This window comes from Passer domesticus, chromosome 2 (assembly GCF_036417665.1).
Source record: "Passer domesticus isolate bPasDom1 chromosome 2, bPasDom1.hap1, whole genome shotgun sequence".
Classification (NCBI taxonomy): Eukaryota; Metazoa; Chordata; class Aves; order Passeriformes; family Passeridae; genus Passer; species Passer domesticus.
The window spans coordinates 121,435,618-121,452,550 of NC_087475.1; the positions used below are offsets into that span (position 1 = coordinate 121,435,618).

Genomic DNA, 16,933 nt, shown 5'->3' on the forward strand with positions numbered 1-16,933 from the left:
GATTTCACTGTGCTAATCTCTGGCACTAGGTTCTGTTTAATGCTTCTTCTAGGCAAAAAGTGTTTTAGCCCACATAGCCTCCTATTCACAGCTCGTACTTTAGAAGGTTATTTCTTTGGTAAGTTGCCTGTAATTTAGTGGAAGTAATAACAGGCTGTGTGCATTTTTCTGGATTTAAAGAAATTCTAATTTATATGATAAGCAATTTATGCAATATCTTGAAGTTCCTTGACACATTGGAATTGAAAGAGGAGAAATGGAAGGAAATTACAAATCTTTTCTGTTTTCTTTTTTTCCCCATCCTTGTTTATGATTTTTCTCTCATCATATAGTTCTCTATGTGTGGTTTTCAAGAAGCAGGGTTTGATTAATGAAGTGTCAGATACAGAGGATGTCATGAGAATTTTGGCATTTATTATTTGCAGCATTTAAATTAGCTATGGTATTTTTAGTATTCCTAATTTTTTTTTTTATTATATCTGTTATCCTGTTGATAGTAAATATCCTCTTAGAGTAAATATCAGTACATGCTAAATCTTGATCTTTAGATATCTGTAGTTGATATTTATACAAAAATTATACCAGTTATTCACATCTGCATTTTGATGGAAATATTTTATTTATTTCATTGATGTGGGTGGCTTTGTTCCATATCTAAGTCCATCAAGATTATTTTATATAGGGAAATCCAAATCTGGTTAGAATTCTGTTTTGTGCAATATCAGTAGGTCAAATAGAAGTTCAGTTGTTAATGCTTTATTTAGTAATTCCTTACTCTGGTCATCTGCAAACCTCTATCCTAGATAATAAATTTTCATATTATCACGCTTTTGTATAGAAGACGTGCCTCAGTTTAACTTAGTTGGGAACAAGTCTGATGACAGCCACTAAAATAGGATATTTCTCTGAAGGTTTTATGCTGGGTTTATGATTTTGTATTGTATCATTAATGGATATTGTATATATTATTTCCTTGATGTGCTTGTGACACATCTATGAGCTTGTTCCCTCCTGTAGGACTGTAGAGAGGTTTTTAATTTCTGACACATCCCACTTGAGTGTCAATCTTGGCATTACACTTCTTATGCAAGCTTCTCTACCTACTCTTCAGTGCTTCTTTTAATAGAACCTCTATAAAAGCAGAAGAAGAAAGAAGCATATATTTCATTTGGAGTATTAGGTTTTCTTTCTTTTGCATTGTACCCTTGAATAAATAATATATCACCTAGATAGAAATCGTATGTTCAATGAAATGTCTTGCTAATTATTCAAGATTTTTTTTCCTTTCCCCACCCATGTTAAAAACCACTTCCATGTTTTTTACTGTGTTCACTTCTTGCAGGCCTGTTTTTCAGAATGTGTTGTGCTGTTTGACAAGGGGTGTGCTATCCTCACACTACATAAACACTTTAGTCTAACTATGCCATTGGAAATGCTTGTGATTCAAGAACCTGACTGATACTGCTCCTGCATTGTGTAGAGGCATTTGGAAACCATCCCAGTGACTTTTCAGGAGGCACTTAATGTGATTGATAATGCTCTGGGATTGAATCACAGATGTGAAAGAGACCTACTATATCACCTCTTCCGTTTTCATATGTGATCAGGTTATATTCCCCCAACAGAGCATGCATCAAGTGTTAGATTCACACTACATTTGCTCTCCAACAATTTCCCAAACCTGACCCAGAAAACATCATCCTGAGAGGCCTTTAAAATGTATAAAAAAGAAAGAGGGAGTCAAAGTTGCCCCATCCCTCTCTGTTAAAAACTCTGTGGATTTTTGTGTTATGTTCTCAGCGATGTTTTCACCAATGATTTAACTGCATTGCCTGCACTAAGTTGTCTTTGGTATGTCTCAGGAGACAAAAATGCTGAGTATTTCTTTGGAACTAAATAGTATGACTCACAGAGGGGGAAGAAGGGGGTGGGGGGAAACCCTTATTTCATAATTCATCCAGCTGTTTCTTGGTTACAGGGAATATATTGTAAATGCAGTTTTAAAAAATTTATTGTACTACCTTTCTTTGGTCAGACTAGATCACATTGAATTCCGGGTCTATCATCTGTGGGAAGCTGCTGCAATAAATTCAATCCTGCAACTTAAATATTTTCTTTTTTTTTTTCTCCTGCTCTCTTCCTGTCTGCATCCCTTCCCTCCCTCCTCAGGCAGCCAAGGGCAGTTCCCACTCACACAGAACGTCACAGTTGTTGAAGGTGGAACAGCAAATTTGACCTGCAGGGTCGATCAAAATGATAACACCTCCCTCCAGTGGTCAAATCCAGCTCAACAGACACTGTACTTCGATGACAAGAAAGGTAAACTCTTTCCTGAACTCATGCTTCTGCACTGTGTTTTTTCATAAGAAAAAAAAGTTTAAAACAATTTCTGTTTAATACTCTGATATGAATATATGTCCCATATATTCTAGGAATTGATGTCTTCTATTATAATTATTATGTGATTTTATTTTTTTGACTGGGATTCAATGAAATATTCTCTTATCATATTATATTTAAATTATTAAAGAACAAGAATAGGATTTGAAAGGCTTCTTTTAAGATAATTTTGCCCTGTTGAAAAATATATTGGAAGAGCATTTATGAGTGGCAAGATAAGTAGTAGCCCATAAAACTTGTGACTCATTTTTATTAGTGTGCATGCATAAATATATATTTTATATTTTTTTACATTTATATATATATTCCCACAGTTTGCCACTAGTGTACAGAAGTCTGGTTGTTGGTGCAATGAACAGTTGCTGTGATAGCTGTTCTTAACTAACAAAAAATGCTTGGATTTTATGTCCAGATGTTTCCAATGTTTCCATGCACAGATTTTTTTTTACATTTTCGTTAAATTAGTGAAGAACAAAAGACAGGAAAACATCCATTCCTTACAAAAATAAGGACATTATTAAGTGATATATATTTGTAGATGTCAAATTGAACTGAAAAAAGCATTGCATTTTACATAATAGAATGTTAATGTAATGATTGCAGTAGATACCGTAAAGAAATTAAAGTTAGGACTAATGAATTCATCATTTGGCTTTAAAAAATGTAAAAGCTTTGGTGTTGATTTCAGTGGTACAAAAGTTCAACAGTTAATTCTGGTGCTTGAATTTATTTTGAAAGGTGCTACATACTCTAGAACATATTTTAACAAGTGCAGTTATTACTCTGCTCAAAATTAAAGAACTGCTGTCCAAATGCTTTGCTGAATGATTACAAGAGTGTAAAATACCTTGTAGGACTAAAAACGCTTTGTGGATCTGTGCACTTCAATAAAAAAGAATCTAAAACCTGTCATTTTATACCTGCAGAAGCTGCAATCAAAATGTTTTTTTACTATTAATATAATAGCTGAATAGAATCTCTTGATGGTGTTGAAGTGGTTCCTTTCTCTTTTATCTAATTTCCTGTAGCGTGTAATCATTTGATTTGCAATTTCTTTGAAATCATAAGTACCTTTTGAATGTAGGATTGAAGATGAGAGGTTTATAAGGTGCAAACTTTCCAGCTGCAAGTCCTGTGCTGTCACCTTTGCCCACATGCACCCCTTCATTTTAGCTGTAATCATTAGTGATTTGGGATGGGTAAGTAATGTCTGCAAAACTAAAAGCATAGGCACCTTGTGTGTTGATAGGGCACATCAATACTCAGAAAATCTATATCTTTTATAAAATAAGTGACATTTTAAAGGCTGCGGAGAAGGACGTGTGAGGACTGCAAATACATTAATTTGAGCACTGTAGCCATTTTGGTGTGAGTTGAATTTTCTGTGTGCTTTAGCGAAATCTCTACTTTTACAACAAATAATTGAAGTTTGTATTCGTTTTGAATATAATGAATTAAAGCAACAGAATTTGAATAGCATGCAGAGTAGTAAGTACTAGAAGCAATTTATATTCCCCACAGGAAATGTGCAGAGCTCAAGTGTGTGAATTTAAGGGACCACAGTCTTTATTGAACTTTTAGCTTGTCCCATGACTTGAAGGAATATTTGATGATTAATTTTATGGAGGAATTACTCTGCATCTATTACACATGGAAATGTCTTCATGTGGTGAAGAAAAGCTTCAGATCCTTTAGTTGGAGATACTAAGTCTTATGTCAGCAGCAGTTTGCACTCTGTGTGATATTTCCAGTCTCAAGTATACTGAAGGGAGTGAGCAGTACATCCAATTCCTGCATGGAAAACATTCTGCCACTTCTGAAAGGGAAGCTACAGCTTCCACTGGCAATTTTTCCTGTTTGTATATGTATAGGTTCCTGTAAGTAAGAAAGATATTTCCTTCACATGCTTTTGATGGTTGCATTATTGAGCCAAAATTGAGAGAGATATTTATTAGTTATTTATTAGTGGTTTTGTCAGGAAATGATGGCAATTGAAACTGTAAAGGCTTCCCCATTTTTTTTTTTTTTTCTTTCCTCGTTTCCCACTTCTCCCAGCCAGGAATACAATTTGGCTATAAAAAAGCAGCTTTCTACTACAACCAGTCATTGCATTTAATTTATTGACAGTAGTGCCTCTGCCAGAGTCTATTCAAACCTGTCTCTTATTGTTAGCCAAAACCAACCTCCAGGTCTTACTTGTCCTTTCAACACCATGAACATTGCTTTTTAATAGCTGTGTTTCTCAAACCCTGAAAATTAATGGAAGCTTGAATGGCTATAGAGTTATGTTCTGTGTGGAAAACAGAAGCTTGGACAAGCAGCATCACCAGCAGCCTTTCATCACCATCAGAGCTGAGTCACTCTGAGTGTTGCCATGTTCAGAAATAAATCAAATTTGCTTACTTTGAACTTTACTTCCCCTCAATAGGTTATTTATATGGCTGGCACACATAGGAGTGAGAGAGTATTTCTTTCATATCTGGGAACATAAAACAAATTCAAGAAACCTTTTTTTATAGCTATATATTTTAATAATGATGAGAGAGTCAAATGGTAAAATGAAGGAATGCATGTAAGTGTCAAAAGAAGCTTGAGAGTCCAGCAGAATATGAGGGAGGTAAGAGCTGCCAGTATATATAATAATTAGGGTTAGAAAAGGCTTTTAAGATCTCACCAAGTCCAACCATAGACCTTAAGACCACCACCATATGGCAGAACAAGTGCCAAAAATAGAGGAAATTGTCCATATAGTGAAAATCTCTCCCTTGCTGGATTGTCCTTGGCAAGACCCCTTCCATGCTCATGCTCATTTCTCAAGCAAGTTGGTTCCCCTGTCTTGCAAAGCCATTTTCTGACCAAAATAGAACTTCCAGTGAAAAAGGAAAAGAGAGTCAGTCACCTGTAAGAAATGTGGCTTCAAATTCCTGTGCCTCTCCGCAAGGGGTGAATTATTAGTCTTCAGGTTATTAAAAATGTTTGACACATATATTATGAAAATCACACTCATGTAATTTTGCATTCTTCTGAACTGTGATGCAATGACATTGAAGTTAGGAGTCATTCTTCCTTTTCTGTTCTAGATATTCTAAAGTATAGAAATGCAATGAGCCAAACACACCAATACCAAAACCACATTATTAAAATTACTATTCTGCTTCCCCTCACATACTGCTTTGGCCACATCTTTCTAAGAGGTGTTTTTCTCAGTTAGGAGGATTGTGTGGCTGGTAAAGAACACTTCCACCCCCAACCTTCACATCAAATTAATATTTATTTATTATTTATGAAGGAGACAGGAGCTATTTTTAACTTGGGACATTTCCGGCATTTGGCCTATACAGCCTTGAAAAGATATAGACAAAAAATCAGGTAAGCCTTTTTTCAGAAAAGGCAACATTGAATTTAGTGAATGTGAAATCACAGTTCAGAGGCGATTTCCAGGTCTTCATCACTTGCAGCACATCTACTTTGTTTTTGTTGTAAATTTCAGCCTAAAACGTGTTTGACTCATTGTAGTGACGGGAATAAGGAGGAGAAAGAAATCCTATTTTCCTACGGAAAATTAAGTTATAGCTTTTTTTTTATTATCTCACCAAGGTGAAACTGCTGCTTCCCTCTAACTCTTTCTTTGACACTCTGAAATATATTAAGATCCGAAATAATTTTGTCCTCATTATTATTCTAACACAGAGTAGCTAAAATATATGAAAATAGAAATGTTTGATCTGGTGGACTTGGTCTCACTGATGACCTGTCTCCTTGCTGTCCTTTTTGGTACTTCTGTCTTTTTCTGGTTCCTCTACCTCAGAGATTCAAGAGCATTGTGTATCAATTGTATTTTTAATTCTTTCTCTTTCATTTAAATCATCAAATCTTTACCAGACAGTAAAAAATACTGTACTGAAGAAGTGGATACATACTTCTAAATGTTAATAAGCTTAACAACCTTACCTTGGTCTCCCACCCTCTGCTGCCCCCTGAGAATTTTAAAGATTGTGTCTTCCTGAAAAATAGGAGTTCACAACTCACCCTAAGGAAGTCCAGATTCTCTGGAAAAAAAAATGCAAATTGTGTGCTGCACTTGAAATTAGTCTTTCCCTACACAATTTTCAATTAAAATGAATAATTGCCATAGAAACCTCCATATCACTTTATGCACCCAAGTACTTATAATTGCATAGCTGCCTTTGGAAGAAGCACAATGTGCAACAGTGTAGAACTGGCAGATATTATTTTAAATTAATATAGGTTCTTTTTATTTTATCTTCACTGGTGTCACTTCTTAAGGATTTTGAGAGGGCAATAAATGCAGAGAGACATAAATATGAATGCAGAGCTATAAGAAAAAGGCCATAGCATGCAAACACAGAGATACTTGATAAAGACTGAAAAGAACCTTTATGCAACTTACTATAGCAGCCATCTCATATTCCCATTCAGTAAAGAATATAGATAAATATGTAGCAGGATATTGAGTTATAAAGGAGGAATGTGCAACTGAACAATGGCTGTTGATATCAAAGGTGTTTAATCTCCTCAGTATAAAAATGTGCAATCAGACCACGAAAAGGAAGAGAATCTGTACCTGGTGTGTCCAGACCTAGCAGTTTTGCTCAGTCAGGCAAGTGCAAGTGTAAAATAGCTGCTCTCCACCTTAACAGGGAAGTTTTCAGGTCTCTTGATAGTAAAACAAGGGTGTGTTGACATTGACCATGATAAGTTTGCCACAAACTGACATAGATTTTGATGAGACATGTGCCTGATGCTAATCATAGGTGGGTACACGTCCCCTGTGCTTTCATCAAGTAGTAGCACTTTCATGTCTTACTGAAAAATTAGAAAGGATATTCCAGCCTCAGAATTATTCATCCCTCAGCAGCAGAATATGTTTCTTTAGATGACCTTTGATTTTTCACGTGTAAGAGTGCTTGGCATTTATGTAGCTCCCTATCATCTCAATACCTTTCAGAGATAGTGGTGCACTTAACAAGGGTTGTGAGAGGCCACTGTTCTTGTAAAGCCCTCAAGAGCTTCCCTGATAGGCACAGTGCCTCAGGTAATCTTGGGAACATGTTTGGGTACAGCAGCAGCCCATGAGGTTCAGCATTTGTTCCCTCACAGGGGTGGCAATATTGTGCTGGAATTCTCCTGTGAGTTTAGAGAGTTTCAGCCGTATCTCCATTCAAACCATCGTGACTGTTGGGATGTGCTATCAACTCCATGAAAACAACTGCTGACCTTTTTCTTTCTCTGTAGAAAGATATTTAGAGGGAGTTGAAAATTCACTGTGTGTAAGGCATGGAATTTTAGTTCCAGTGTCATGTGCATAAGTTTGGAAGGATTCATTAGTGCAGAGAATTTTTTTACTCTAACACTAAAATGGTGATCAAATTGCCACCTAAAAAGCTGGTCTTCTCAGGTATGGAAATCCTGTCTTTTTGATGGTATAGATACAGAACTCCATCCTAGATAGCTGTATTTATTCTTTGACTTGCTTTGTGGCAGCCAGGCTCTGGCTATTGAATTTAAGTATAAACCAAATCTACGCCATTCTCTGGTGATTCAGCCTCAGATTCTAATCTGCATAAACAAGCAGAGGTACTTGTGAGTTACAAAAATAATTTGAGGATATTTCTGACTGGGGAGAAATCGTGAACTTTCCTCTTGTAGACATTTAATGATTCTAGTAAGTAGTTGAATTTAAGATGTAGGTGAGCGTGTAGACAAAAGGAATAGGTTTGTACAAAACATGAGTCAGAGAAGCAAAGAAAATAATGTTTCTTTTTGCAGTAGAAAGGAAAGCAGAACATACATGGTTTAAATTAGTTATGCAAGACAGGGAGGCATACAAGCTGTATTGTGGGGAGGATGGAGAGCATTAGCATTTAGGTAATGTGAAATCGAGTAGCAATGATGAATGGACTTACGTCTCCACCTTCACATGCTCTGTTTCCTGTTATATAATTGAGTGGAGATGGTATCAGACAGGAGATGATGACCAAGCTTAACCCCATCCTAGGGTACACATATAAATTAGATTCACTGTTACTTAGAGTTTAATAGACCCTTTCAAGGAGAGAATACCTTGTAGTCAACCTATGAAGTAGCTTGAAAAGCAATGGGAAAAATGCAAGAAAACTATACAGATAATTATTGAAGGATTATTTTACAGCCAACAAGTTTGGGAGAAGTTAGTGCATAGGGATAGGATTTTATTTTATCTTTTTTTCTCCCTGACCAGAATAGCAATAGTCTGTAAATGCTTTATAATATTTGGGAGGTTTCTAGCACTTAAAAAAAAAAAGTATGAAGAAGAAATATGATTTTTACAATCAGCTTTCAGTAAAAATCTTTTAGAGTAGTCATTCCAAGGTATGTAGTTGAGATCACCTTTTCTGTCAGTCAGATCTGTTGATTTCACAACTGTGCCAGACAAATATCAGTGGCTGTCTGGTCAGGTTTTATCTTTCCTTGAGACCCACAGAATGACATATAGGGACAGATAACCTGGGTTAAGTTGTTCAGCTGTAATTTTCTTTCTTATTAATGGGTTCTTGCTCTCAATCCCTTGCACGGGAGTAGAGGAGAGCATCAGAAGGGCAAAACCAAGAAAAACTTACATATCAAGGTTAAGAGAATTTAATAAGAGAAGGAAATAGGAATAAAAATTTCCAAATAATAGAAAGGCAGTCACTCACTCTGTCCCACCAGCAGTGTGATGTGCCAGCCAGACTCCAAACAGTCCCTACTTGGGGAAAGAAACTCCCAGGTTTTTTATTACTGTGTTTATTCCATGGTCATATGGGTCAGAAGTCCTCACTATACCTTGTACCTTCCCAATTTCTTGGCCACCCCCAGCCTTCTCACTGTGGGTGCAGAGTGAGAAACAGAGAAGGCCTTGATAATGCTCAGCAATATTCAGTGCACTGATCTGTTTTCCACACTGTTTTGGTCATGAACCCAAAACACAGCACCATACAGGTTGCTATGAAGAAAATTAATTCTATCCCTACCAAACCCAATGCAGCTTCCCTCTGGGTCACGGATAGTAAACAAGCTTAAATCATTTTGGTTGGTAGTTCCATAGTGCTCTGGGGAAGGACAGAAGCTGTCTTAGAGCTTTTGAGATCAAGTGTCTCTCTTTATCCTTAAACCCCATGGTTTCAAAACATGCTGCCACTTTTGAAACCTGGAATGTTTGTGTTCATGCATTTTAAAAAAGATAACGTGATAAAAGGGACCAGGAGTCTGTTAAAATATCTTGACAGCTATTGTCTGCATGGATATGAAAATTACATTTTAAAAATGTATTACAATGCATTAGAATATTATTTCATTGCAATAAATTAGTAGAACTACTCCCACTTACAGCATTTATTTTTCCATTTCTTAGCAGAATTAAGGGAGTAAATGGCTGTATTGTAGAGATGGTTAAAAAGTGTAGGAGTTTGCATTATATTGTGCTGAAGTGTGGGTATGTGCAGAAATTGAGTTTACCAGCACTCAAGCTAAATGGAGAATGAAGCTGATACATTGGTATATGATGAATTGAAGCAGTAGTTGTGATGACACTGCTCAGATTACTCTGTAATGAAGTTTCATGATACTTAGGCTGCTGGCTATTTTTGTTTTAAATGGCAAAGAATATTTTATGAGTGAGAATTCCTTTTTTTTTGAGGGGTGGGGGTGAAGTTGAAAAGAGGTGCAAAAAGAAATTTCTTATATCCGCACTCTCTGCACTAGTTGTTTACGTGGATGAGCCAAACTTCCTGGGATTTCTGAACAAAATGGACCTGTTACATTAAATTCTGAACCCGTTGGGGTTTTTTTAGACAACTCTTAGAGCGAATGATAGTGAGGAACAATTGGAGTGCAGGGAAGGGCAAGAAGGACAATACACTTGCGATGATAAGCGGTAGATCCCGGAGCAGTGGAGCTCAGCATTGTACATCATAAGAAACGTGAAGGTAGGCAGAAAAAAGACATTTTGTTTTTAATCAGGAACACAGCGAGGAGTGTTCCTTAGGGAAGGTGAAGGTTATTTTTTTTGAGAAACTATGTGACAGGCAAGAATGCTGATTGTTATATCACAGGGTATTCAGTACAGTGGAGTCATAGGAATAAGAGGGTCACCAGACAGACCAGTACCTGAATGTTTTGTCATATAAGTGATTGTTAAATCCAAAAAAAACCCCTGAACTATGGAGAACAGAAAGAACTGCCTTTGAAAACTGAATTTTCACCCGATCCGATATTTTCAGGTCTGGTGAAAATTATGCTTCTCGGAGGAAAACGGTAGCATTGGAAAATGTTGAAATGCAAATATTTAGAAACATCATATCAGTATATAAATGATTAGCTTTAGGATAAAAGCATAAGAATAGTTATGATTAAAAGGGAAAGACAATCATGGAACATTCAGATATTCCCAAGACAAAAATGTGTGATGTTGGATACAGAAATAAGAAATAATTCACAGCACACGCATAGTCATGACTTTGCATCTGGAGGATAAAAATCTTCCAAGGGCAAAGCAGAAACCCCTGAAAACATGACAGTATCTGCGTGGCACAGTGCCATGAAGAGGCATCTGAGCTAGCTAAGATATTGCAGGCAGATCTGTCCAGGTTCCACAGGGTTTCTCCAAGCAAATTAGATCAGCTGAAAAGAACATTTTTAGGATGGCTCACAGACACAGATGTAACTTAACACATTTAAAATTTAAGATTCTGTACCACTCTGTGTAGTAGTACTGGAAGCAGTCAATCAAAAGCCGACTTTGAAACAGGAACTGAAATGAAATGCAATATAATCTCAGCAGTCCTACAGTAACAGCAGGTGGTACAGTCACTGCCATTCCAGCTGCTTTCAGAAGGGTTAACATGGAGATTAACAGTCAGTAAATGTTGCAGGAATAAAAAACACAGCAGGTCAAGGAGAAATGTAGTTCAGAGTGATTCAACAACACATTTTTAGAGAATTACCCAAGTGGATGGAAAAGAACTCCAAAGGATATGACTGAAGGACAGTGACTGCCAGGTAGGAAAATACTAATGGAATAGCAAAAGCCTCTTCTATCAGCATGATTCAGAATTCCCACTCTGCCTTACCTAGCCCTGAGACAACTAGATTGATTCCAAACCTGCCCCAGAACCTGGTTTGATAACAGAGTTCTACCTGTGGGCTCCAGCCCTGTGTCCTCTGAAATTACAGCTTTTCTGGGAGATGAAGGCTTGCCAGATTGTGGAGACATTTCCATCTTGCTCAGGCAAATAGGGTGGAGACACCCCAGAAATGTTCTGTCCTCACAATGTTGAATTAGCAGGGTTTAGGAGCCTGTTGGCTCAGGGAGATAAATCCTCTCTGAGTTAGAGCTGGCTGCAATACAGTGAGCATGAACATCTCTGTAGAAGGCTTTTCTCTACACACTCAACAAGGGTGAGGACAGCTTGTGTCTCTTTTCACTGGGTATGTTAAATATATGTATATTATACCCATTAAAACAAATTTGTAAAAGATATGTACTAAATCTAAGAGAAATTTTTGAACGCCTGCTGTGCATTAGAGTCACACCTTGTCATGTGAATAGAAATTCTGCTCTATTAGCAAAAATAGAATACCATATTTAAATGTCTGTCAGCAGTGGGTAATAAATTAAAGGCAATTTTTACCAAATTGAACATCAGATGTTATGAAGCCAATCCAAAAGCCAGATGAATAGCTTTCAGGAGGATTGTGGTATTAAGGTCAGGCAAACTGAGGATTTTAATATATCCAAAGATTTAAATAAAGGCAGTAAATGTATGCTTTCATAGTGCCTGGATGTGCCTGAAAATAATACTGTTTTCAATTTCTGAGGTGGAAGCATGGGATCTCCCATTATTAGAAGTGCTCATCTTTCCTCTCCCTTTCTGGTAGAAACTTATTTAAGGAACATGATTGTTTCAGCACAGAAATTGTAACAAATCATTGTGTCCTGGATCTTTAAGGATCTGTGTGCAGAAAAGTAATTGCTGATAAGCTGCTGATATGGGGTGAAAATCCTCAATACCTCAGTGAGAGACTCTGCAATGTTCTGCTGTGAGCCAAAGAAAATAACTTTAAATTTAACTGAAACAAGAACTGAATCAACCTGAATGAGATTACTTTCAGAGGCTTGTTCTCTGGGTAAAAGGAGCTTGAGGAAACACAAAAACCAAAAGGCAATTGTGTAAATGAAGAAGAGGAAAACACAAACCAACAAACTGATAGCAGAGAGAGTTTAACCTCATATTAACAGATGTTTAAAAAAATTAAAATGCCTTTAACAGTTAATCTACAATAACTAACAGGTAATTATTGACATTTGTATATTCACTGTCAAATATCAATAGGTTTTCAGTATGCTGTTTAGATAATATAAAATAATTACAAAACTGGGTAAAAAAATTAAGCTTCTGAAATCTAAAATAAAACCAAGATGCAAAACAAGTGGGTAGAGAGTAACATAAATGTTTTTTGAAAGACATAATGCAGATGAGAATTTCCATCGTGGAGTCTGAGATGGTGAAAAGCATTTCTTGTATGTGACAGCTGTATTAAGTCTGGAGCAGCATCCCAAGTGCCTTCTAATTCACAGAGATACATCCAAAGTGTTGGAACAACCATTATCTTTTCCTTCCTTGAACCTCAGCTTAGCGTTGGAAGCACAGGACCATTGATCAGTCTGATCAAACATTTTAAGTGTAACCTGTCACAAGCTGTTACTGTTTTATTTCTATCTGTATCTCTATTGTCCAGCAGCAGCCTAAGGGAATAATAATGCTATGCAATTACACTGATGGTTCACATGTATGTTAGATGAAAGCAAAGCAACTTAAATAGAATTTCTCATTATTTAAAATAATATTTAGAAGCAAAAAATACAAACCCCTCTTACTAAATGGGTCTTCCCACAAGGGTCATGATTTAGTTTATTCCAGTAAACAAAAACTTAGTTTATAAAATGTACAATGCAATGTACAGTCTTAGCACATGTGTATTCATTTATTTTTCTTCATGCAAGATGTGTTTCCTGATATTCTTCAGATTTTTCCAGTCTTTTTTTTTTTTCCTAAAAAATGAAGCAGGTATCATTTGTATCTGCCCATTCCTAAATGAAATTATCATTAATCTCAGTGCAAGTCTCATTCTATTTTAATACCATGGTTGTGCTGCTTATTAGCACAGAGAAAACGTGTCTGCATTGAACTGTGTTCAGAACATGAGTCAAATTTGAACACACTTACATGATATGGGTGCAGAGAATTAGTACTTACATTAATTGTAAGCAATAAAATAAGTGCAGACAAGGCTTAAAATCTGCCTCATTAAAAGGAAGAAGAAATTCCAATGACTTGCAAATCAATCCATAGCATGTGATCCTCAGAATCCTACTCTGAAATCCTTTTTACCTCAGTTACAGAGACAGTAAGTTGTGTCAGCCACTATAACAGCAGAAAGGAAACAGTGGCACTATTCATGCTGCAATCAAACAGTTTTGGGTCTGTGTGCTGTTGAAGCAATTGAGTGGTGAGCAAGCTTTAAAAATGTTATTATATTATTAAACATACATATGAATAATTCAATCTCTTAATTGTCAAAGGTTGCTAAGGAGAAAAAGAACAGTCACATTCCATTTCTTTTAACAGCATGATAGAAAGTTTTTGTACACAATTAATGCAATGCTTATCTGAAAATGAGAGATATGGTCTGAGAAGTAAAGAATTGCCTCTGTTGAGTTGAACCATGGGGAATTTCTGGAAGATTTACAATTGTATTGGCTCATTGCTTAATCGGATGGCAGAAAGATGTTCTCAGTATGTATTCCTTTCTTTAATGAAAGAGGTGATTAACCCATGCCAAATGCTGTCTTTAAAGACTTTTTTTCTCCAACTACCTAGCAAAATTATATTTAATCCATCTACAGATGCACAGTCTGTTCTGCTGATATAGTTGATAAAAGATATTTTTGATCATTTTTTAATTTTTGAACGGTAAATGTTTATCACAGTCACATCTTGTGAGAAAAGCAGAAGAGACATGAAGGACTCTGTACAGCTGAGCTCTTGGCCGGTCTAGTAGCAGCACTTTAAAATGCTCCTGTCTCCAGTTGTCTGCCCTGCCCCACTGCCAGATGTTATTTAATGGCCTTGTGAAAGCAGCAGCAGAAGGGAATTTGCTCTTTGTCAGCTCGTTTCTATCTGATTTTGTTCCTTTGTTCTGATTCTGTTATGGGAGTGGTAATTGCTAGTGCTGGGAATAGAATCCGAGGCTGTTCCTTAAACCACCATTACTAATTCCATCAAAGCACTTACGCCACAACTCAGACTGCTACAGAATAGCTCTGCTCTGCAATCCTCTGCTCTGCCTGGGGAACTCTCCTGACAGTTCTGATCCACTGGAAAAGTAGAAATGTCAACTTAAAAAGTCAGACTTGTATCTGCATTAGTCAGAGCTTTCTTAGCAACTGACTCACACACACGGAATTTTCTCTCTGTGCAGATAAGCCAGGATTGTGAATGGGTATTTTTTTCTGACCTGTTGAAGGCTTCAGTTTCCCCTTATTAGCATAAAAACATTTTCTTATCGTTTTCTTCCTCAGCGCCTTGATGCTGCCTGGTCAATGTTTTGAATTTTAAATGGCTGTTTCCCCGTGCCTGAGCATCTGTCAGGGTGGTGGGGCATGGAAAGGGGAGGGCTTGTTCCTTTTTTAGTTTGTTGCAGTGTACAGTTTCATACTGGAATTATTCTTGTACTCACCTGGGAGGGTCACCTTAGAGCTGAGGCAAGTAGGAGCCTTGAAATCATGCAAGATGCTGTTCCTCTTAGTCAGGAGGCAGAGCACCACCTGAGGTGTTCTTGTTAAAATACCTGTGTCAGCCTCTGTTCACTGGTTCTTGGGGAAGTGTTTGAGAGACCTCATGGGTGCCAGTTCCTTCTGTCTGACAAGGATCCCTCCTGTGTGTTTTCCAGGTAAATTGGTTGCTCACCACTCACAGTAAGAAATTGTTATAAATAAAATATCAAGGCTTCACATGAATGACACCTGCCTGATCTTTCACCCTGAATTAACTTCTGGAAAAGACTATGAAAAGACAACATTTTTGACAGTGGAGGACAGAAAATGTTTGAAAAAAGTATTAGACCACTGTACCCCCACTTTCTGTAACAGACATCCTTAGTCATTAAGACACCTTTGTTTGTCTTTCAGGCATAGCTGTGGATTGATGCTTAACAAGCTTCTTTACTGAAGCTTTTAGGTGTTAATAATGAAAACTTCATGTCTCTTAAAACTATTCTCCTTCAAAACTGAACTGCAGTGAGATCTGGATTTTCTGTTTTTCAGAAAATATCACCATTTTAATATTCTTCTCTTCAAAATGTAGCATTAAGTATCAAACTTGATCTGGGGGAGGGGAGAGAAATATGCCTGATGTAAACATATTATCTTTTAAAAATAATTTTAAAGTGTTTATTTCAGTTCAGGCTTATAGGTATGGAATGGAAACTTGATCTGAAATAAAATCTCAATCTAAGTTCATCACAAAAGCAAAATACAGCCCTATTCCAGCCACTGTGGAGTAACTTAATTCCACCCCAGCCAAAACCAGCACACCATTCTAGCATCAGAATTTTTTTTTTAATAGAAAGAAAATTTAACATAAAGTTTTAAAATAGAAAGTAGAAAATGAGGCATTACTACATCAATTAATTAGTGATTTTCTCAATATGATGATTTTGTCAATGTGGGCTTTTTGCTAGTTTTGTGTGAAACACATCAGCCTATCTGCACAGATCACTGATAAAACATCTTTCCTTTCATTGGCTCTATTCAAGAGCCTCTGATTGAAAACTGAATGTAATTTAGAGTTTGGTTTTATTGCCTCACATGGCCATAACAAGTGTGGTCCATTGGAACCATGGAAAGGTCTGCTTCAAGAATCAGGTTTATATGTGTAGGAGTTGACCTAAAACTGAATTTCACTCTCGGGAAATGGGAGTAAGGGATAAACCTTGGCACTACAGAGCACAACACCACCAGCACAAACTGCTTCTTAGAATGACTCTTACCCTCAAGTATTACCTTAGTGTCAGAAGAACACCCCGTTCTGACAGAGGGGAGCTCAGGGCCCTGGATCAGAGCTGGGAGCTCATTCCCTGCTCCATCCCAGATCCGCTCAGGGCTAAGGCACCTGCGGGTGCCTGGCTGCAGAAAGTGAAGGGGCAGCATTACAAGGTAAAGTGCTGCTAAATAGCATTAATTTGTGTTGTGGCAAGCTCTGCTAGTAGGGTAACTGCATATTTTGGTTTCTTTTTTGTGCCAGTTTCTGGTGGGATTTGTTCCTAGGTGAAGCAGAAGCAGAAAAGATGTGTCCTGCTTTCTCTCTGGGGCATCTTGAGGTTTTTATGCTCATTTTCAGAAAGTGAGCAGCCTCAATGGGGACAAAACAAAGGTACAGTTTACAAGTCCTTTAAACTTCTTTTTTTCCTTGGTTATGAAAAATTGTGCACA

General features: G+C 37.0%; 1 protein-coding gene across 4 annotated transcripts in view; it reads left to right on the forward strand.

Moving 5' to 3' along the window:
• Positions 1-16,933, forward strand: part of CADM2 (cell adhesion molecule 2) — a 569,139-nt gene that overhangs the window by 398,141 nt on the left and 154,065 nt on the right. For all 4 annotated transcript variants that reach the window (XM_064410951.1, XM_064410953.1, XM_064410952.1 and 1 more), the window contains one exon: positions 2,170-2,319. In XM_064410951.1, the coding sequence (XP_064267021.1) occupies positions 2,170-2,319 (150 nt within the window). The remainder of the gene's footprint in view (positions 1-2,169; positions 2,320-16,933) is intronic.